Source organism: Etheostoma spectabile, chromosome 11, assembly GCF_008692095.1.
Source record: "Etheostoma spectabile isolate EspeVRDwgs_2016 chromosome 11, UIUC_Espe_1.0, whole genome shotgun sequence".
NCBI lineage: Eukaryota > Metazoa > Chordata > Actinopteri > Perciformes > Percidae > Etheostoma > Etheostoma spectabile.
Window position 1 is genome coordinate 18103116 of NC_045743.1, and position 22997 is coordinate 18126112.

At 42.7% G+C, this 22997-nt stretch overlaps 4 protein-coding genes and 1 pseudogene across 9 annotated transcripts in view; 2 read left to right on the forward strand and 3 right to left on the reverse strand.

Moving 5' to 3' along the window:
• osgepl1 (O-sialoglycoprotein endopeptidase-like 1) overlaps positions 1-14577 on the reverse strand; it is a 16226-nt gene extending 1649 nt beyond the window's left edge. The window contains exons 1-3 of the mRNA XM_032529543.1: positions 14127-14577; positions 13312-13699; positions 12816-13020 (exon numbers count right to left, since the gene is read on the reverse strand). Coding sequence (XP_032385434.1) covers positions 12816-13020; positions 13312-13699; positions 14127-14338 — 805 coding nt within the window. The 5' untranslated portion in view covers positions 14339-14577. The remainder of the gene's footprint in view (positions 1-12815; positions 13021-13311; positions 13700-14126) is intronic.
• The window catches only part of LOC116697919 (probable inactive tRNA-specific adenosine deaminase-like protein 3), a 20061-nt gene extending 1483 nt beyond the window's left edge, over positions 1-18578 (forward strand). Inside the window, exons 1-2 of one of the 3 annotated variants that reach the window (XM_032529545.1) lie at positions 14777-14859; positions 17272-18578. In XM_032529545.1, the coding sequence (XP_032385436.1) occupies positions 14848-14859; positions 17272-18342 (1083 nt within the window). In that variant the 5' untranslated portion in view covers positions 14777-14847 and the 3' untranslated portion in view covers positions 18343-18578. Of the gene's footprint in view, positions 1-14776; positions 14860-15403; positions 15481-17271 lie in introns of those variants that run through there. The other 2 variants (XM_032529546.1, XM_032529547.1) reach the window with 2 other exon arrangements.
• Positions 3071-6677, reverse strand: LOC116698045 (probable inactive tRNA-specific adenosine deaminase-like protein 3; annotated as a pseudogene).
• Positions 14762-17186, forward strand: alkbh6 (alkB homolog 6). 4 transcript variants are annotated; one of them, XM_032529548.1, is made up of 2 exons: positions 14762-14859; positions 15888-17186. In XM_032529548.1, the coding sequence occupies exons 1-2, from the start codon at positions 14841-14843 to the stop codon at positions 16595-16597; spliced, it is 729 nt and encodes a 242-aa protein (XP_032385439.1). In that variant the 5' UTR covers positions 14762-14840; the 3' UTR covers positions 16598-17186. The 4 variants fall into 4 exon arrangements, with proteins under 4 accessions (XP_032385439.1, XP_032385442.1, XP_032385441.1 ...); XM_032529551.1 differs by having other exon boundaries at positions 14810-14827; XM_032529550.1 differs by lacking the exon at positions 14762-14859 and adding an exon at positions 15389-15480.
• A 606-nt stretch (positions 18579-19184) lies between the features above and the next one.
• Positions 19185-22997, reverse strand: part of ormdl1 (ORMDL sphingolipid biosynthesis regulator 1) — a 7074-nt gene continuing 3261 nt past the window's right edge. The window contains exons 3-4 of the mRNA XM_032529552.1: positions 20983-21134; positions 19185-20101 (exon numbers count right to left, since the gene is read on the reverse strand). Of these exons, the coding sequence (XP_032385443.1) occupies positions 19966-20101; positions 20983-21134 (288 nt within the window). The 3' untranslated portion in view covers positions 19185-19965. The remainder of the gene's footprint in view (positions 20102-20982; positions 21135-22997) is intronic.

Here is a 22997-nt window from a genome sequence, read left to right on the forward strand (position 1 = left end):
CTGTTTGCATCTCTCAGTGTTTTAGTCCCTTTTGGACTGCTTACAGCGCAATAAAGTGTAAATACATGGATATGTGTGTATATATTTCTGTTCCAGACCAGAATGAACGTGGGCGTGGCACACAGCGAGGTGAACCTAAAACTCGGGTCATGAACAGTCGAGGGATCTGGCTGACCTACGCGCTGGTGTGTGGGAACTTCACGTTGTGCGCCTTGACATCCCCTTCTTCACGGTGCCGTGGTGTGGACTCTCACCAACGTCATACACAACTTGTGTAGTCCCACTCTCCGCACGTCACGGCAAGTCAGGTCATTCATTGTCAAATCTCTCTCCGAACAACCAATACCCGTTTGCTTTAAGGGTGTTTTTGGATAACAGTTTGAAACCACAGTCAGTTGTAGCCTCTCAGGCCAATGAATCTTGCATGCAGGCTTAGCCGGGTGTGTGTTACCGTGGGCCTTGCCTGGCTCGTTAACCCTCGTGTTGTCCTCCCGTCGAAATTGAAAATCAACCTTTTGTTAGGCTTTTAACCCTCGCGTTATCCTCGGGTCAAATTGACCCGTTTCAAATGTTTTTACATCAGAATATGGATTTCTTTCAACAAATGCCCATGAATAACATGAATGATTCCATGCAACGTTCTTCAGGTAAACTTAATGATTACGGTACTTTCACTGATATTTTGGGGTGTTATTTTAATCTTACCATCTGAAATCTTTTTTAATGGTTTTCCAAACAGTATCCGGACTAAACTTTGACAATCTACCCATCTGAGATCCACTCATCATCCCCTGATCTATAACTATTTGTCAAAATAATTCATCCTTCTGCCTTTTTAACTAAAAAGCTATTATACAATTTGACATAAATGAGTTTGTTGACCATGAATTCCCAGAATAAGTGTAAAACCTGTTATTAAACCAGCTCAGGTTTTTAAAAAAAGCGCCAAAATCTGGAAAAATTGACAATTAAATCAGAAAACGCGAAAAAAAAAAACATTAGAAAAGCACAACAAAAATATTCATTTTCATTTTGACCTGGAAGGGCAAGTTCATGGTTAACGGGAAGACAACACGAGGTTTAATCAATGTTTAAGTTTTATTTTTCCTTTCTTTTTGACGTTTCTTTTCCCAGTGTTTGCCACTACGTAACACCACTTATTAACTTTCGCTTTACAGTTGTTGTAGGAATTTCTGGTCAATAACCTCATTTGTAGGAAATTATCCCTAATGTTTGAGTTAGAAAAGCAGAAATGATGAATTATTGAGACTAAATGAAGGAATGGATGTTGATGGATAATCACAGACTGGAAATGTCAACTTTTACTCAATACATTTCACAACACTTCAATTTCTTTTTTCCAAATGCTATATTGAATAAGAACGCCCCAAAATTAATGAAGGTAGTAGAATGTATTTGGGTTATTACAACTGGATAGTTAAAAGAAGTATGATATAGGAAAACGGACCCGAGGACAACCTGAGTTTACATATGCTCTCTTTTTGGGGAGACAACCTAATCGTGGCCCATCATGATACTTTCCCACTCCACATGTGCTAATCTTACATTGTTACATGGCTGGCCTCAAAGGAAGAAACAAACCTGATGTGTGTGACATCTTCGAGCAGTGCAAGCTCAGAGCCGTTAACACGGATTGGGTCTCACAGCCAATACGGACGGATATTAACAGACATGGCCACGGTCCACTAAGGGCTATTGTTTTCCACACAATGCAACCGCAGGGCTGATTAATGCTTGGCTGTATGTCAGCATGTCAGTTGCATAACTTTCCCTCTGTAATGCAGATTGTCAATTAAAGCTGCATTCTTAGGTTTTGACTAGAGGCATGCATTGGAAATGAGTGGCATGCCCAAGGTAGCTAACTTAGCAATAACTCGGCATCATCCCATGCTTTTTGTTGTGTCTATAGCAGGAGGCAGTGTGTGTGTGTGTGGTGTGTGTGTGTTGTGTGTGTTGTGTGTGTGGTGTGTGTGTGTGTGTGTGTGTGTGTGTGTGTGTGTGTGTGTTGTGGTGTGTGTGTGTGTGTGTGTGTGTGTTGTGTTTGTGTGTGTGTGTGTGTGTGTGGGTGGAGTGGGCACGCACGCACCGCACGCACGCACGCACGCACGCACGCACGCATACATTATTTTATCCCCACTAGTTTGTTTTTTGGGTTCATACATTTTGGGAAAAAAATGGAAAAGTTATGGAATTTGAAAAATGCAAATTCTAGGCCGGAAAGGTTTTGTTAATAAAAACACCCAGAAAGTTTTGGAAAAGTCAGGGAATTTTATTTTAACAAAGCTAATACGGGATTATATATTAAAAAAAAAGAAAAAAGAAGTATTTTGTGTCGTCTTAACCTTGACGTTGTATTCTGGGCGTGATATACAATTCCACTGTGAACCACATACATTGTCATTCATTTTATTGTTACACCTCTGAGGGTGACTTTAACGCAGATTCTAATTCTTAGTGTATAATGTTGACTGAGATTTTCAGGAATACATAGTCATGGAAATTTGCTGAAAAGTATTGGTTAAATGCGTATGAACCCGGATTTTTGGACAGTTAGAAGCTTCACATTGTGGCGCCCCGATAGCCAGCTGGTAGAGCGGCGCCCATATGTAGAGGCTCACCCCTCAACGCAGTGGGCCAGGGTTCGACTCCTCCGACCTGTGCCCCTTTGCTGCATGTCATTCCCTCTCTATCTCCTTTCATCTGTTCTGTCAAAAACAAAGGCCAAACTGCCCCAAAAAAGAAGCTTGACATTGTATTTGTCTAAAAAATCTCTGAACCAGTCCTAAGAGAATGGCCTAACTTCTCCTTTTACATTTTAATTTCTATATATCGTGAACACTATTGAAAACATACAATAGTTTGAAAACAGAAGACCGGTCTTGTTGTTTACAGACTGCGGCACTGCCCTTCCGCTGTGTTTTTGTCTCTACAGGGAATGTATGTCTTTATGCATGCAGTGAAGGGGACACCGTTTGAGACCCCGGACCAAGAAAAGCCAGCACTTCTCACACATTGGGACAGCTTGACTACGGCGTGCAGTTCACGTCATCTAAAAGTTCTTCACCATCTCCCCAATCATCCTGTAAGTATCAGAGATCACGTGATTCTGTCTTTACACTGATTTAGACGTGAGATGTATGTACGTACTACGCCAACGTGTTCCCATTTCACATAGGAACTTGTTTTGAGAAGGGCTCGACTTGTCTAACTCTGGGGGTAACGGTGATACGCTTAAGTCCCAATAACTTGGCGTGTTCCTTTAAGACTGCAATGCAAGGTGTAACCATGGCAAAACATATCATTTATTAAAACCAAACGTAGCAATGTAAATGTATGTCCAGAGGCCAAAACACCCCACACCCAATGTAGTATTTTATTGGTGTAATTCAAGGGACTTGTTTTACGTTTTCATTGCATGGTATATCACATACCATATAAGGAAACACATATTGTTTGGCCTCCCTAAAGCCTACCTAACTTAACCATAGACAGTTAAAAGGGGACCGACAGATCCCGTTGTTCTGGACAACCGTGCCAGAGAAATCTCAATCACCCTCAATCGGTTTTGGCCTTTAAATCCGGACGATGGTAGAGATACCGAATAGCCGGTGGGTTGTGAAGCCATCGATACGGTCTTTGTTGTTAACATAGTCACCGGTAGTCGCCTTGTGACCGTTTCAAAATCCCGTTGTTTTTGGAGTCATTTTCTGATCTCCAGGAACATTTGATACTACCAGACATAAAAGAAAGCATTTCATCATCATTATCTCTAAAACTGTTGACCATGACACACATATAAATTAATGTGGAAACTGACAAAGTAGGAACTTTATAGATAATTGTTCTGCCCACTTTCGTTTTCCTTTACGCCTTTTTTATGTCTAATGGAAGGGGGGGGGGGGGGGGGTTCTGTCTGTTGTTCTCCACAGATACTTCCTGGCAAGTTTCTACACAAAGTACGACACCACACACCTTCGTCATAAACACTGCCTCACTTCTGAGCGTCCTGATCCCCAAGCGCCACAACACACCGAGTGAGAATCTTCGGCATCAACAAGTATAAGGAATTGTAATATTGTGTTTCATAGCAACAGAAGTCAACTCCTGTGTAGTCCATACCGCCGATGTGTGTGTGTGTGTGTGTGTGTAAACGTCCCGTCGTCGTTTAGATGTATCAGGTTTACGATGAAATGTTAAAAAATAGCAGGAGTAGGTCTGTAGACGACAGGATGCCATATGCATTACTAACTTATGTGAATATTAATGATGTATTTGTGGCCTGCATAGACCTGGGCTGGCCCGGGCATCAGCGAGTTTTTTGGTTGGTTGTTTTATTCTTTGCCCTAAAAATCACACGCAACACAAATTGTTACCGAGTCCCAAATGTATTTTTTCAGAGACGTGTCTTCCTGAGGGTCGGGCCTGTGGCTCGTCGTTATCGTACACTCTCATTTTGTAATGGGCTTCAAACGTATCATGCTGAGTGAAGAAAGGAATCCTAATACTCTTTATTGCACATTTCCTCGGTATGTGAATGATTTCTTCATTTGTAACTCAATCGAAACAGGGCAGACTTTTTCATTGTACAGTTTTTTTGTGTGAATGTTACGTCCTGTATGCTAAATAAAGTCCCGCGTGTAGAAGTGAGACATCCTGTTGTCTGGTTAGTGTTTACTGAAGGTCTACAGTAGCTCTGGGATCGGGGCTCTCTTTAGATTTAGACTTTTTGGCATCATCAAGGCAGCTAGTCCTGCTTGGTTTGGCCCATACTCTCGAGAGTTCCTATCCTTAATCTTATTAAAATCTGTGTCCCTCGAAGTGTGTTCATCTCTAATGGTTGTCCATTGCATGTTTCCCAATAATTAAAGAATATCAGGAATGTAAGAAAACAGTTGGTTACTAGCCACAAGGAAAAGTCAGTCAATTCAGGATTTTCTCAGATCACAGAGGATTTAACACAAGATTTCTTTTTCTTTTCTTTTTTAGAAAACCATATTGACCTGAGAAGCAACACTGACAATCCTAGGCATATAACACATCCCCGGTATAATAGATATGATAGCGTTCAGCAGATTGCACAAGAAGAACGACGCTTGAAGCAATTCAAAATGCACATCTGAGAAATTAATCACATAAATACAATGTAGTGGAAAAACCACTTTGACACGTTTTGAGTTGCTCATACTGTCGAGTCCACATGGGGGATAGAGCCTTTACAACTCAACATTGTTGTTTTGCAGCCGGAAGCTGATTGTGATAAACAATAGCATGTTATTTTAGTTATTACTGTAGGTTGTAACCGCGGCAAATGTGAAAACCTCAACGTACAAGTACAAACACTAGATAAACACTGATGTGACCTCATCTGGACCTATGCACTGAAACACTTACAAATGTAATTCCCCCCTAAATTAACTTCACTGTGTGAATCTTACCCAAAGTCAGGCTTTAGTGTCACCAACTTATCTTTAATCCTTCCAACGAGCCTAAGAAAGGAGCCTTATTATCTTCTACACACTACTCTCAATACAACATGGCTAAATGATTCAACCGTTTATTTAAAGAAATTCTATGTAACATAATATAATTTGTAAAAACTAAAATGCCCATTCATTTTTGATATTGATACATTATTCACTTTGCTGTACACTCTCTCTTTTGTGGTCTCCCAGACCGTTAAGATCCTCGCACTGCTGCCCAGCACTCCTTTGTAAACCTCAAATTGATGGTTCAGATCTTTCTGCGAGTGGATTTTATATCTGGTCCCTGCAGCCCCGTCAGCCGAGGCAGCGCCGTAGAAGACCCACCTATCCGGGAGTGTACCAGCGCCATGGGCCACATGACACAAGGTTCTCGGGTCACGTAAAGGTCGTACCCGGTGCATATGTACGGCTGAGCGCTCGCTCTGCACCAGGAACGCTCTGACAGGTGTCAGATGTTGGTGAGGTAAACCCGCAAGCAGGGTATCTGTCAAAAGAATAACATCCACCGCCCTGGCTCTGAGCCACCAGGTCAATACAGACCATGGCTGCATGATAAAGGATGGTCCCCCTGCAGTCGTGGCCCACGGCAATGATTCTCTCCGTTGCCGGTCAACCACACAGCCCCCACCGCCTCATTCCCAACTCCCTTCCTGCTTTGGCAGCTGTTAAAGCCGTCGTCATGTACATGTGCATCCTGGCCTTCTGAGGCGGACTGAAGAGCTCGCCCCTCAGGGCCACGGTCACCTGTTTGTCCTCGTGAAAGGACGTAGGCCAGTGTTTGCTCGCGCCCTCAAACTGGGGTCGGGTCAGGGGGGGCGTGCGGGACTTTCACCAAAAGGCTCACCTAATCCATCACGTCTAACTTCCTCCGAGGACAGAGAGTCGATGTTGATCACTTTCATGTCTGTGCGTCACTGACGAGGCCACAGGACTTCCAGAGGATGAGGCTGTCCTTCCCTGACCGCCGCCCCTCTTGATGTGCTGAAGGCCATTCAACGGGTACAGGCTGCTCAGCTCCCGGAAGCCGCGATGTCTCTTTCTTGTTGACAATGTGCAGCAACGCCTTGACCAGCTCGACGTCTTGCGACTGCTCATCTGCCAGGACGGGATGAGCAACCCAGAGTCGGAGTCGTCGCACACCAACCCTTTCCAGCGCTTCGCCTGTGGCTCCATTGTTTGGGCTTCCCCTGTGAAATGGGATTTCACACCAAAGTCAGTGCACTTTTCAGGACAACACATGATACAAAGCCTTTCAGAAACTACGCCTGCTCTACAGTATATAATATAATACAGCTTTAGCCCAAAAAGGCTTTGCGGCATTAATTTCCAGGGATCAGCTGGCAGGTTTGTCCCAACAGTCTAGGCAGGTTTGCCGACCTCAAAACATGAGCAAGCCAGTTGTAACTTTGAAGATTGACTCTGGTTAATAAGTGGTTGCAAGGTGAGGAATGCATAGACAAGGCACAACCAATAAGGATTCATATCCATTTTATGTATGTAATGCTGAACAAAATGAATCAACAAAAACAAATACATTTAAGACACCATTCTTCCAAATGTTTTTTACTCAGATCCCATGCTCGTTAAAATATTTAAGACTGACAGTTAAACAGTTTCTAGTTGTGACCCTGTTTGTATTGTTGCCTTTGATGAAGTACAGGAAAGGTCTACGCAGTGAGATCACTTGAGGCAGCACAGTATTAAACAAAGCTAGAAGTGATTTATATAAAGACTGAATAAAGCAGCTGGAGGAGACAGTCCCATTGATAGTATGCTTGATGGTGTCAGTGGCAAAAACGCATGTAGTATTATAACACTCTATCATAGAAACAGGCAGTCTTCCCTCATTTCCTCCCCAGTACAAGCCTTGTCTTCATAACTTTGGGCACATGTCGTATGGTCGTGACACTCTGTTCCTCGGATCAGCGTCTCTCCCGGCACGGCCCCGGCAGCAGACCGGTTCACCACCTTGTCTGTCAGCGTGTCCTGGGCGCGGGGCCGGATGCCGTGGAGGAGACGCTGGTACGTGTCCTCCTGCAGGATAGAAGACTGCGCGGCTTCACACCAGGAGAAGAGGAAGCGGTTCTCCTCCGTCTGCGGTGCATCCGCCTCCTGACTGCTGATGGGCGCGTAGAAGTCCAGTAAGGTGTGAGAGCCCAGACTGATGGTGGTGACGGTTGTGGTACAGGGGGCCGTCTTCATGAGGCATGATCCTTCTCCTGGTTTGTACTCATTCACCAACACATGGTTGGCTGTTTTCCCACTGAATGCACCGAGAGAGAGATCTTCCGCGTACGTCTGGAGCCAGTCGGGGATCTTTTCTGCCAGCATGCCTCTGGGATTGACCCCTCCCCAGTTCTGAAGCCGTCTGCCTGACAGCTGGGTCCATTAGTTTGGGAGATTTGTACACCTCTGTAGAAGGTAGGACTCTCATCTTCTGATATGAAATCTGGATGTAATACACCTGTTGGTGGGGCATCGTGTACGACAAACTGCTTCAAATCCTCCAAAATACAGCTGGGGTTTCATACCTCCTTTAGGAAAGTTGACATGAAATGCTAGTTAAAAAAAAAAAATTAAGTCAAAGAGATGCTAATGCTGCTAAAGCTAACCTTCCTGGTGGAGGCTAACAGGAATAACAACGTGTACCACACAGCCATGTTTAATAACTACTAACGTATACTACGAAAAACTGACTGGAACATCTACCAGAACGTCTAAAATTTGGATTCAAACGTGCGTTATCCAATTAACGATTTATAATTAAATATAGCAAGTTGTGTTGATAGCATTAGCAACTTAGCACTGTTATCTCCCTCAAAACATTTAGCTACAGACACCTCTGTGCCCAAAACACCACAACTAAGCTGCAGACAGACCGTCAAACAGATTGTATTATAAATTGTAAATTAAATTATGATAAATTCACTGACATGAAATGGTAGATAACGTTACTGGTTTGTTATTCTGCAGTTTAAGCCAGTCGGCGACACAAAAATCCCAAATGGAAAAATCCCGTACGAATGAACATATCTGGTGCCTTTAATGTTGTGGTACTTCGGAACTTTTTACTGGTAAAACGAGTTTTACACATCCAAAATAAAGTTATTTTGGTCGGAAGATTACCATAACAAGTGGCGATAATTTCTATTAATCCCTCAAATCTCCTTTTCCTAATGATGCCGTGACATAACAGTACAAAAGTAAGAGTATGTTACGTGTTAATTCAGCTATACCAAATATTAATTATATTAATAGATGGCTTCATACACACTGACGTTTCAGGAAAGGTATTAACAATCTGCCAACTTTCCCAATAATACAACTTTCTTGTTCCTGAGTTGTTGTGCGGTTTTTTATCAGAAGTCCCGCATTTCCGACGTAGTAACGTTACCCGTGAAGGCAGCACAGATCAATAACGTCACACGGAAAAGGATCATTTTAAATACTGAAAAGCGCCATGTTGTAACCACAGTACTACCTACAGGAACCTAAAAACGGACATTGACATTTTACGTGACACCAAATCAACTTTACCTCTTTCAACATCAAACATTTGATAAAAATACCGTTTGGTCAGAAGAAGCCCATCATCAGCTCGACTCGTGCACATGCTTGTGCGCTGACTAAATGTCCCGAACAAAAAGCATCTACTTTCTAGACCCATGCTTTATTTTCCAACCGATTTTTTGAATTATTTGCTATTTAAACGTATGCGTTTACAGCTATAATCTGAATTATGTTGCTAATAATTTTGTATGTCTTCGTGCATGTGCTCAAAGGTCACAAACCTACCGTTGCACGGAATTATTTACCTGTGACACAGCCACACGGCTAGAGCGAAACACTTATGCTACTCACTAACTTTGTGCTCGTAGCTAAATGGATTTTTTTTTTTACTGTTTTTGGCTCGTTTACCTGGAAACTAATATGTTCCCATAGTCGTCTCAGCTTCTTAATTTAAGAGTTTAAAATTCAATGGGAAATGAGGTGAGGTCACCCCCCAGTTCCTAGGCTATTTTAACTCACAGCTGGCTAGGATTAGTCATGAACATGTTCCCTACAAAAGTAACATTCTGCACAGGCTGCTACAGTTTAGACACCCATTTTGTCCTGTCCTTCACTTGGAAAGGCCCCCTGCTCCAGACTGGTTCTGGGCATCGAACCAGCTGTGATGACACAGAGCTGCTGTGATGAACGAGACAGGGGAACTCCTGGGGGTCTCTGCATTCACAGAAACAAGTTCATCTGAGGTGGGTGTATTTACTGAGTTTATCACTTTATTCTATTAGTATGATGATGGCCTACCTACATTGAGTGGTATAACTATCAACATACAGTATGTTTTTAGGTTGTTACCCCTAGTTTCTATTTGCTATTATCATGGCTGCTAGTAGGGAGGGGCGTTGGCTTGAGACGGGGTAGCTGTGCCACTTCTGACTCACACATACACAGCTTTTGCATTGCTGTACGAAATGGAAATAATGGACTAAAAATGGATTTTTCCTTTCGGTCTTTGTGCGTTTAAATCAACCCCTATGTTGTAAGTGGCTCTGGGAGGATTTGTAAGCCACTCATTGGGGGTCAGAGCTGTGTTCAGTTAACAGGGTCAGCTTTAGGGCTTGGCTGTTTTTCATATGTCCTTCCCTCCTGACTGCTGCAGGACAGGTGGCATCATCCCCACCGTGGCACAGCAGCTCCCAGAGACAACATAGAGCGTGTGTTCCAGGAGGCTTTGGAGAGGACGGCACGGACCCGAGCCGGCTCTCCGCCGTGGCCACCACGGTGAAGCCCGGCTTGGGCCTGAGCTTGGGCGTCGGTCTCGAGTTCACCAGAGGTTCGTGAGGCAGCACAACTTGCCCTTCATCCCCATCCACCACATGGAAGCCCACGCCCTGACCGTCAGGATGCTTCAGCCTGTCGCCTTCCCCTTCCTGGTCCTGCTCGTTTCTGGGGTCACTCGCTTCTCGCCGTGGCCCGAGGGGTCGAGCACTTTCTGCTTCTGGGTCACACTCTGGATGAAGCTCCTGGGATACACTGGATAAAGTAAGGTCTTAAGTTAACTCTAAATATGAGTTGCTGTTAGTGGTCTGAAAAAGGACTAAAAACATTTCTTTTTAGCAGAACTTATGAGTTTTAACCTTGCACAAAATGTCGTTGCACTATTTAGATATTTTACACTGATGTTTTTTACCTTGCTTTTATGATCTTACCTGTAGCACTTTGAGATTTGTTTACATTTTCAAATAAATGTATTATTATTATCGTTATCATGATGTTCAATTTGTGAAAACAAATACAAACCAAATATTGTCATTTGTGGATTCTCAGGTGGCGAGACGTTTGTCCCTCATAGAGCACCCACAGTGCTCCACACTAAGTGGGGGACAGCTATAGAGCTTCTAGCGAAGGACGGCGACAGGACAGGTTTCCTCTCAGGACACCCATGGGAAAAACATCGACTGCTGCTTTCTTTCGCTGGGCTACGGAATCAAGTTAACATGTGATAGTGAAAAAAGAAGCCGAGGAAGGTATGAGGACACGCACAGTCTCGCATATGACAACCAGAACCCAGATGCATAGACCATTTATTAACAAACAGAAAGCTTGACTTATCCAACACGTGTGTAACTTAAAACATATGAATTCATCTGTGTTTATCAAGTACACCCCCCCATCACACACTACTGTATATTTATTTTACCACTGTTTTATTGCTTACATAGAAGGCACTGCCAGATTACATTTCCCTGAAATTGTATTTTTATATGATTTCACGCAGCAAATACAGGACAATACAGGCAGGATACATACATACATACATACATACATACATACATGTACACATACATCATACATACATACATACAGTACCATACATACAGTACACATACAACATACATACATCATACAATACATACAGTACACTCATACACATCATACTACACATACTACAGTACACACATACAGTACACATACATACATACATACATACTACAACATCATATACTACATACATACATACACATACATACAGTACACCATACCTACATACAGTACACAACATACATACATCACATACATACATACATACAGTACATCATACATACATACATACATACACATACAGTACACATACATACATACATACATACAGTACACACTACATACAGACACATACATACATACATACATACATACATACATACCCGTACCATACATATACATACATACATACATACATACATACATACAATACATACATACAGTACACATACATACATACACTACAGTACACACACATACATACGTACACACACATACATCATCCATACATGCACATCTGGACTTAAATTCACACCTGGTCACTTATCACTTTAACACTGGACTCAACACTGACACTGTAATAAATTGATGGTCTTCTTTGTTTTATTTGACGAATGTTCTTATTGTTGTTATTAGATATCAGTGTTGAGTCCAGTGTTAAAGTGATAAAGTGACCAGGTGTGAATTTAAGTCCAGATGTGCATGTATGGATGTATGTATGTGTGTGTACTGTATGTATGTGTGTGTACTGTATGTATGTATGTATGTGTACTGTATGTATGTATTTATGTATAGTATGTATGTCTGTATGTAATGTATGTGTAGGTGTATGTATGTATGTATGTATGTATGTATGTTGATGTTGTATGTATGTATGTGTACTGTATGTATGTATGTATGTATGTGTACTGTATGTGTATGTATGTATGTATGTATGTGTACTGTATGTATGTATGTAGGTGTATGTATGTATGGTACTGTATGTAGTGTATGGTGTACTGTAGTATGTGTAGTATGTATGTAGTATATGATGTATGTAGGTATGTATGTATGTATGTATGTGTATGTATGTGTGTACTGTAGTATGTGTAGTATGTATGTGGTATGTATGGTGTACTGTATGTATTAGTATGATGTATGTATGTATGTATGTGTACTGTATGTATGGTACTGTATGTATGTATGTATGTATGTATGTATGTATACCTGCCTGTATTGTCCTGTATTTGCTGCGTGAAATCATATAAAAATACAATTTCAGGGAAATGTAATCTGGCAGTGCCTTCTATGTAAGCAATAAAACAGTGGTAATAATAAATATACAGTATGTGTGTGATGGGGGGGTGTACTTGATAAACACAGATGAATTCATATGTTTTAAGTTACACACGTGTTGGATAAGTCAAGCTTTCTGTTTGTTAATAAATGGTCTATGCATCTTGGGTTCTGGTTGTCATATGCGAGACCTTGTGCGTGTCCTCATACCTTCCTCGGCTTCTTTTTTCACTATCAACATGTTAACTTGATTCCGTAGCCCAGCGAAAGAAAAGCAGCAGTCGTATGTTTTTCCCATGGGTGTCCTGAGAGGAAACCTCGTCCTGTCGCCGTCCTTCGCTAGAAGCTCTATAGCTTGTCCCCCACTTAGTGTGGAGCACTGTGGGTGCTCTATGAGGGACAAACGTCTCGCCACCTGAGAATCCACAAATGACAATATTTGGTTTGTATTTGTTTTCACAAATTGAACATCATGATAACGATAATAATAATACATTTTATTTGTAAAATGTAAACAAATCTCAAAGTGCTACAGGTAAGATCATAAAAGCAAGGTAAAAAACATCAGTGTAAAATATCTATAAATAGTGCAACGACATTTTTGTGCAAGGTTAAAACTCATAAGTTCTGCTAAAAAGAAATGTTTTTAGTCCTTTTTCATGACCACTAACAGCACTCATATTTTAGAGTTAACTTAAGACCTTACTTTATCCAGTGTATCCCCAGGAGCTTCATCCAGAGTGTGACCCAGAAGCAGAAAGTCGTCGACCCCTCGGGCCACGGCGAGAAGCGAGTGACCCCCAGAAACGAGCAGGACCAGGAAGGGGAAGGCGACAGGCTGAAGCATCCTGACGGTCAGGGCGTGGGCTTCCATGTGGTGGATGGGGATGAAGGGCAAGTTGTGCTGCCTCACGAACCTCTGGCTGAACTCGAGACCGACGCCCAAGCTCAGGCCCAAGCCGGGCTTCACCGTGGTGGCCACGGCGGAGAGCCGGCTCGGGTCCGTGCCGCTCCTCTCCAAAGCCTCCTGGACCACACGCTCTATGTTGTCTCTGTGGAGCTGCTGTGCCACGGTGGGGATGATGCCACCTGTCCTGCAGCAGTCAGGAGGGAAGGACATATGAAAAACAGCAAAAGCCCCTAAAGCAATGACCCTGTTAACTGAACACAGCTCTGACCCCCCAATGTAGTGGCTTACAAATCCTCCCAGAGCCACTTACCAACATAGGGGTATGATTTAAACGCACAAAAGACCGAAAGGAAAATCCATTTTTAGTCCATTTATTTCCATTTCAGGTACAGCAATGCAAAAGCTGTGTATGTGTGAGTCAGAAGTGGCACAGCTACCCCCGTCTCAAGCCAACGCCCCTCCCTACTAGCAGCCATGATTAATAGCAAATAAGAAACTAGGGCGTAAACAACCTAAAAACATACTGTATGTTGATAGTTATACCACTCATAATGTAGGTAGGCCATCTCATACTAATAGAATAAAGTGATAAACTCAGTAAATACACCCACCTCAGATGAACTTGTTTCTGTGAATGCAGAGACTCCCCCAGGAGTTCCCCTGTCTCGTCCATCACAGCAGCTCCTGTGTCATCACAGCTGGTCTCGATGCCCAGAACCAGTCTGGAGCAGGGGGCCTTTCCAAGTGAAGGACAGGACCAAAATGGGTGTCTAAACTGTAGCAGCCTGTGCAGAATTGTTACTTTTGTAGGGAACATGTTCATGACTAATCCTAGCCAGCTGTGAGTTAAAATAGCCTAGGAACTGGGGGGTGACCTCACCTCATTTCCCATTGAATTTTAAACTCTTAAATTAAGAAGCTGAGACGACTATGGGAACATATTAGTTTCCAGGTAAACGAGCCAAAAACAGTAAAAAAAAAAATCCCATTTAGCTACGAGCACAAAGTTAGTGAGTAGCATAAGTGTTTCGCTCTAGCCGTGTGGCTGTGTCACAGGTAAATAATTCCGTGCAACGGTAGGTTTGTGACCTTTGAGCACATGCACGAAGACATTTACAAAATATTATTAGCAACATAATTCAGATTATAGCTGTTAAACGCATACGTTTAAATAGCAAATAATTCAAAAAATCGGTTGGAAAATAAAGCATGGGTCTAGAAAGTAGATGCTTTTTGTTCGGGGACATTTTAGTCAGCTGCACAAGCATGTGCACGAGTCGAGCTGATGACTGGGCTTCCTTCTGACCAAACGGTATTTTTATCAAATGTTTGATGTTGAAAGAGGTAAAGTTGATTTGGTGTCACGTAAAATGTCAAATGTGTCCGTTTTTAGGTTCCTGTAGGTAGTACTGTGTGTTACAAACATGGCGCTTTTTCAGTATTTAAAATGATCCTTTTCCGTGTGACGTTATTGATCTGTGCTGCCTTCACGGGTAACGTTACTACGTCCGGAAATGCGGGACTTCTGATAAAAAACCGCACAACAACTCAGGAACAAGAAAGTATTGTATTATTGGGAAAGTTGGCAGATTGTTAATACCTTTCCTGAAACAGTCAGTGTTGTATGAAGCCATCTTATTAATATAATTAATATTTGGTATAGCTGAATTAACACGTAACATACTCTTACTTTTGTAACTGTTATGTCACGGCATCATTAGGAAAAGGAGATTTGAGGGATTAATAGAAATTATCGCCACTTGTTATGGTAATCTTTCCGACCAAAATAACTTTATTTTGGATGTGTAAAACTCGTTTTACCAGTAAAAAGTTCCGAAGTACCACAACATTAAAGGCACCAGATATGTTCATTCGTACGGGATTTTTCCATTTGGGATTTTTGTGTCGCCGACTGGCTTTATAACTGCAGAATAACAAACCAGTAACGTTATCTACCCATTTCATGTCAGTGAATTTATCATAATTTAATTTACAATTTATAATACAATCTGTTTGACGGTCTGTCTGCAGCTTAGTTGTGGTGTTTTGGGCACAGAGTGTGTCTGTAGCTAAATGTTTTGAGGGAGATAACAGTTGCTAAGTTGCTAATGCTATCAACACAACTTGCTATATTTAATTATAAACTCGTTAATTGGATAACATGCACGTTTGAATCCACATTTTAGACGTTTCTGGTAGATGTTCCAGTCAGTTTTTCTAGTAGTATACGTTAGTAGTTATTAAACATGGCTGTGTGGTACACGTTGTTATTCCTGTTAGCCTCCACCAGGAAGGTTAGCTTTAGCAGCATTAGCATTCTTTTGACTTAATTTTTTTTTTTTAACTAGCATTTCATGTCAACTTTCCTAAAGGAGGTATGGAACACCCAGCTTGTATTTTGGAGGATTTGAAGCAGTTTGTCGTACACGATGCCCCACCAACAGTGTATTACATCCCAGATTTCATATCAGAAGATGAGGAGTCCTACCTTCTACAGCAGGTGTACAAATCTCCCAAAACTAAATGGACCCAGCTGTCAGGCAGACGGCTTCAGAACTGGGGAGGGGTCCCACATCCCAGAGGCATGCTGGCAGAAAAGATCCCCGACTGGCTCCAGACGTACTGCGAGAAGATCTCCTCTCTCGGTGCATTCAGTGGGAAAACAGCCAACCATGTGTTGGTGAATGAGTACAAACCAGGAGAAGGGATCATGCCTCATGAAGACGGCCCCCTGTACCACCCAACCGTCACCACCATCAGTCTGGGCTCTCACACCTTACTGGACTTCTACGCGCCCATCAGCAGTCAGGAGGCGGATGCACCGCAGACGGAGGAGAACCGCTTCCTCTTCTCCCTGCTGGTGAAGCCGCGCAGTCTTCTCATCCTGCAGGAGGACACGTACCAGCGTCTCCTCCACGGCATCCGGCCCCGCGCCCAGGACACGCTGACAGACAAGGTGGTGAACCGGTCTGCTGCCGGGGCCGTGCCGGGAGAGACGCTGATCCGAGGAACCAGAGTGTCACTGACCATACGACATGTGCCCAAAGTTATGAAGACAAGGCTTGTACTGGGGAGGAAATGAGGGAAGACTGCCTGTTTCTATGATAGAGTGTTATAATACTACATGCTGTTTTTGCCACTGACACCATCAAGCATACTATCAATGGGACTGTCTCCTCCAGCTGCTTTATTCACGTCTTTATAATAAATCACTTCTAGCTTTGTTTAATATCTGTGCTGCCTCAAGTGATCTCACTGCTGTAGTACCTTTCCTGTACTTCATCAAAGGCAACAATACAAACAGGGTCACAACTAGAAACTGTTTAACTGTCATGTCTTAAATATTTTAACGAGCATGGGATCTGAGTAAAAAACATTTGGAAGAATGGTGTCTTAAATGTATTTGTTTTTGTTGATTCATTTTGTTCAGCATTACATACATAAAATGGATATGAATCCTTATTGGTTGTGCCTTGTCTATGCATTCCTCACCTTGCAACCCTCACTTATTAACCAGAGTCACATCTTCAAAGTTACAACTGGCTTGCTCATGTTTTGAGTCGGCAAACCTGCCTAGACTGTTGGGACACAACCTGCCAGCTGATCCCTGGAAATTTAATGCCGCAAAGCTCTTTTTGGGCTAAAGCTGTTATTATATTATATACTGTAGAGCAGGCGTAGTTTCTGAAAGGCTTTGTCATCATGTGTTCTGTCCTGAAAAGTGCACTGACTTTGGTGTGAAATCCCATTTCACAGGAGGAAGCCCAAACAATGGAGCCACAGGCGAAGCGCTGGAAAGGGTTGGTGTGCGACGACTCCGACTCCTGGGTTGCTCATCCCGTCCTGTCAGATGAGCAGTCGCAAGACGTCGAGCTGGTCAAGGCGTTTGCTGCACCCATTGTCAACAAGAAAGAGACATCGCGGCTTCTCCGGGAGCTGAGCAGCCTGTACCCGTTGAATGGCCTTCAGCACATCAAGAGGGTGCGGGCGGTCAGGGAGAAGGACAGCCCTCATCCTCTGGAAGTCCTCGTGTGCCTCGTCAGTGACGCACCAGACATGAAAGTGATCAACATCGACTCTCTGCTCCCCTCGGAGGAAGTTAGACGTGATGGATTAGGTGAGCCTTTTGTGGTGAAAGTCCCCGCACGCCCCCCCTTGACCCGACCCCAGTTTGAGCGGGCGAGCAAACACTGGCCTACGTCCTTTCACGAGGACAAACAGGTGACCGTGGCCCTGAGGGGCGAGCTCTTCAGTCCGCCTCAGAAGGCCAGGATGCACATGTACATGACGACGGCTTTAACAGCTGCCAAAGCAGGAAGGGAGTTGGGAATGGAGGCGGTGGGGGCTGTGGTGGTTGACCCGGCAACGGAGAGAATCATTGCAGTGGGCCACGACTGCAGGGGGGACCATCCTCTTCATCATGCAGCCATGGTCTGTATTGACCTGGTGGCTCAGAGCCAGGGCGGTGGATGTTATTCTTTTGACAGATACCCTGCTTGCGGGTTTACCTCACCAACATCTGACACCTGTCAGAGCGTTCCTGGTGCAGAGCGGAGCGCTCAGCCGTACATATGCACCGGGTACGACCTTTACGTGACCCGAGAACCTTGTGTCATGTGCGCCATGGCGCTGGTACACTCCCGGATAGGTCGGGTCTTCTACGGCGCTGCCTCGGCTGACGGGGCTGCAGGGACCAGATATAAAATCCACTCGCAGAAAGATCTGAACCATCACTTTGAGGTTTACAAAGGAGTGCTGGGCAAGCAGTGCGAGGATCTTAACGGTCTGGGAGACCACAAAAGAGAGAGTGTACAGCAAAGTGAATAATGTATCAATATCAAACATGAATGGGCATTTTAGTTTTTACATAAATTATATTATGTTACATAAGAATTTCTTTTAAATAAACGGTTGAATCATTTAGCCATTGTTGTATTGAGAGTATGTGTGTAGAAGATAATAAGGCTCCTTTCCTTTAGGCTCGTTGGAAGGATTAAAGAATAAGTTGGTGACACTAAAGCCTGACTTTGGGTAAGATATTCACACAGTGAAAGTTAATTTAGCGGGGAATTACATTTTGTAAGTGTTTCAGTGCATAGGTCCAGATGAGGTCACATCAGTGTTTATCTAGTGTTTTTGTACTTGTATCGTTGAGGTTTTCACATTTGCAGCGGTTACAACCTACAGTACTAACTAAAATAACATGCTATTGTTTTATCACAATTCAGCTTCCGGCTGCAAAACAACAAATGTTGAGTTGTAAAAGGCTCTATCCCCCATGTGGACTCGACAGTATGAGCAACTCAAAACGTGTCAAAGTGGTTTTTCCACTACATTGTATTTATGTGATTAATTTCTCAGATGTGCATTTTGATAATTGCTTCCAAGCGTCGTTCTTCTTGTGCAATCTGCTGCAACGCTATCATTCATCTATTATACCGGGGATGTGTTATATGCCTAGGATTGTCAGTGTTGCTTCTCAGGTCAAATATGGTTTTCTAAAAAAGAAAAGAAAAGAAATCTTGTGTTAAATCCTCTGATGATCTGAGAAAATCCTGAATTGACTGACTTTTCCTTTGTGGCTAGTAACCAACTGTTTCTTTACATTCCTGATATTCTTTAATTATTGGGAAACATGCAATGGACAACCATTAGAGATGAAACACTTCGAGGGCACAAAGATTTTAATAAGATTAAGGATAGGAACTCTCGAGAGATATGGGCAAACCAAGCAGGACTAGCTGCCTTGATGATTGCCAAAAAGTCTAAATCTAAAGAGAGCCCCCGATCCCAGAGCTACTGTAGACCTTCAGTAAACACTTAACCAGACAACAGGAGTTTGTCTCACTTCTACACGCGGGACTTTATCTTTAGCATACAGGACGTAACATTCACACAAAAAACTGTACAATGAACAAAAGTCTGCCCTGTTTCGATTGAGTTACAAATGAAGAAATCATTCACATACCGAGGAAATCGTGCAAATAAAGAGTATTAGGATTCCTTTCTTCACTCAGCATGAATACGTTTGACGCCCATTACAAAATGAGAGTGTACCGATAAACGACGAGCCACAGGCCCCGACCCTCAGGAAGTACACGTCTCTGAAAAAATACATTTGGGACTCGTATTCACAATTTGTGTTGCCGTGTGATTTTTAGGGCAAAGAATAAAACAACCAACCAAAAACCTCGCTGATGCCCGGGCCAGCCCAGGTCTATGCAGGCCACAAATACATCATTAAATATTCACATAAGTTAGTAATGCATATGGCATCCTGTCGTCTACAGACCTACTCCTGCTTTATTTTTTAACATTTCATCGTAAACCTGATACATCTAAACGACGACGGCGACGTTTACACACACACACACACACACACACACATCGGCGGTATGGACTACACAGGAGTTGACTTCTGTTGCTATGAAACACAATATTTACAATTCCTTAATACTTGTTGATGCCGAAGATTCTCACTCGGTGTAGTTGTGGCAGCTTGGGGATCAGGACGCTCAGAAGTGAGGCAGTGTTTATGACGAAGTGTGTGGTGTCGTACTTTGTGTAGAAACTTGCCAGGAAGTATCTGTGGAGAACAACAGACAGACCCCCCCCCCCCCCCCCCCCCCCCCCCCCCTTCCATTAGACATAAAAAAGGCAGTAAAGGAAAACGAAAGTGTGCAGAACAATTATCTATAAAGTTCCTACATTTGTCAGTTTCCACATTAATTTAATATTGTGGTCATGGTCAACAGTTTTAGAGATAATGATGATGAAATGCTTTCTTTTATGTCTGGTAGTATCAAATGTTCCCTGAGAGATCAGAAAATGACTCCAAAAACAAACGGGATTTTGAAACGGTCATCAAGGCGACTACCGGTGACTATGTTAACAACAAAGACCGTATCGATGGCTTCACAACCCACCGGCTATTCGGTATTCTATACCATCGTCCGGATTTAAAGGCCAAAAACCGATTGAGGGAATGATTGAGATTTCTCTTGGCACGGTTGTCCAGAACAACGGGATCTGTCGGTCCACTTCTTTAACTGTCTATGGTTAAGTTAGGTAGGCTTTAGGAGAGGCCAAACAATATGTGTTTCCTTATATGGTATGTGATATACCATGCAATGAAACGTAAAACAAGTCCCTCTGAATTACACCAATAAAATACCTACATTTGGGTGTGGCGGTGTTTTGGCCTCTGAGACTACATTTACATTGCTACGTTTTGGTTTAATAAATGATATGTTTTGCCATGGTTACACCTTGCATTGCAGTCTTAAAGGAACACGCCAAGTTATTGGGACTTAAGCGTATTCACCGTTACCCCCAGAGTTAGACAAGTCGATGCCCTTCTCAAAACACGTTCCTATGTGAAATGGGAACACGTTGGCGTACGTACGTACATACATCTCCACGTCTAAATCAGTGTAAAGACAGAATCACGTGATCTCTGATACTTACAGGATGATTGGGGAGATGGTGAAGAACTTTCTAGATGACGTGAACTGCACGCCGTAGTCAAGCTGTTCCCAATGTGTGAGAAGTCTGGCTTTTCCTTGGTCCGGGGTCTCAAACGGTGTCCCCTTCACTGCATGCATAAAGACATACATTCCCTGTAGAGACAAAAACACAGCTGGAAGGGCAGTGCTCGCAGTCTGTAAACAACAAGACCGGTCTTCTGTTTTCATAACTTATTGTATGTTTTCAATAGTGTTCACGATATATAGAAATTAAAATGTAAAAGGAGAAGTTAGGCCATTTCTCTAGGACTGGTTCAGAGATTTTTTTTAGACAAATACAATGTCAAGCTTCTTTTTTTGGGGCAGTTTAGGCCTTTGTTTTTGACAGAACAGATGAAAGGAGATAGAGAGGGAATGACATGCAGCAAAGGGCCACAGGTCGGAGGAGTCGAACCCTGGCCCACTGCGTTGAGGGGTGAGCCTCTACATATGGGCGCCCGCTCTACCAGCTGAGCTATCTGGGCGCCCACAATGTGAAGCTTCTAACTGTCCAAAACTCCGGGTTCATACGCATTTTAACCAATACTTTTCAGCAAATTTCCATGACTATGTATTCCTGAAAATCTCAGTCAACATTATACACTAAGAATTAGAATCTGCGTTAAAGTTCACCCTCAGAGGTTTAACAATAAAATGAATGACAATGTATGTGGTTCACAGTGGAATTTGTAATATCACGCCCAGAATACAACGTCAAGGTTAAGACGACACAAAATACTTTCTTTTTTTTCTTTTTTTTTTAATATTAATCCCGTATTATGCTTTGTTAAAATAAAATTCCATGACTTTTCCAAAACTTTCTGGGTGTTTTTATTAACAAAACCTTTCCAGGCCTAGAATTTGCATTTTTCAAATTCCATAACTTTTCCATTTTTTTCCCAAAATGTATGAACCCTAAAAAACAAACTAGTGGGGATAAAATAATGTATGCGTGCGTGCGTGCGTGCGTGCGTGCGTGCGTGCTGCGTGCCCACTCACACCCACACACACACACACACACACACACACACACACACACACACACACACACACACACACACACACACACCTGCTCCTGCCTATAGACACAACAAAAAGCATGGGATGATGCCGAGTTATTGCTAAGTTAGCTACCTTGGGCATGCCACTCATTTCCAATTGCATGCCTCTATGTCAAAACCTAAGAATGCAGCTTTAAATTGACAATCTGCATTACAGAGGGAAAGTTATGCAACTGACATGCTGACATACAGCCAAGCATTAATCAGCCCACTGCGGTTGCATTGTGTGGAAAACAATAGCCCTTAGTGGACCGTGGCCATGTCTGTTAATATCCGTCCGTATTGGCTGTGAGACCCAATCCGTGTTAACGGCTCTGAGCTTGCACTGCTCGAAGATGTCACACACATCAGGTTTGTTTCTTCCTTTGAGGCCAGCCATGTAACAATGTAAGATTAGACATGTGGAGTGGGAAAGTTATCATGATGGGCCACGCATTAGGTTGTCTCCCCAAAAAGAGAGCATATGTTAACCCTCAGGTTGTCCTCGGGTCCGTTTTCCTATATCATACTTCTTTTTAACTATCCAGTTGTAATAACCCAAAATAACATTCTACTACCTTCATTAATTTTGGGGCGTCTTATTCAATTTTATAGCATTTGGAAAAAAGAAATTGAAGTGTTGTTGAAATAGTATTGAGTAAAAGTTGACATATTCCAGTCTGTGATTATCCATCAACATCCATTCCTTTCATTTTAGTCTCAATAATTCATCATTTCTGCTTTTCTAACTCAAACATTAGGGATAATTTCCTACAAATGAGGTTTATTGACCAGAAATTCCTACAACAACTGTAAAGCTAAAGTTAATAAGTTGGTGTTACGTAGTGGCAAACACTGGGGAAAAGAAACGTCAAAAGAAAGGAAAAAATAAAACTTAAACATTGATTAACCCTCGTGTTGTCTTCCCGTTAACCAT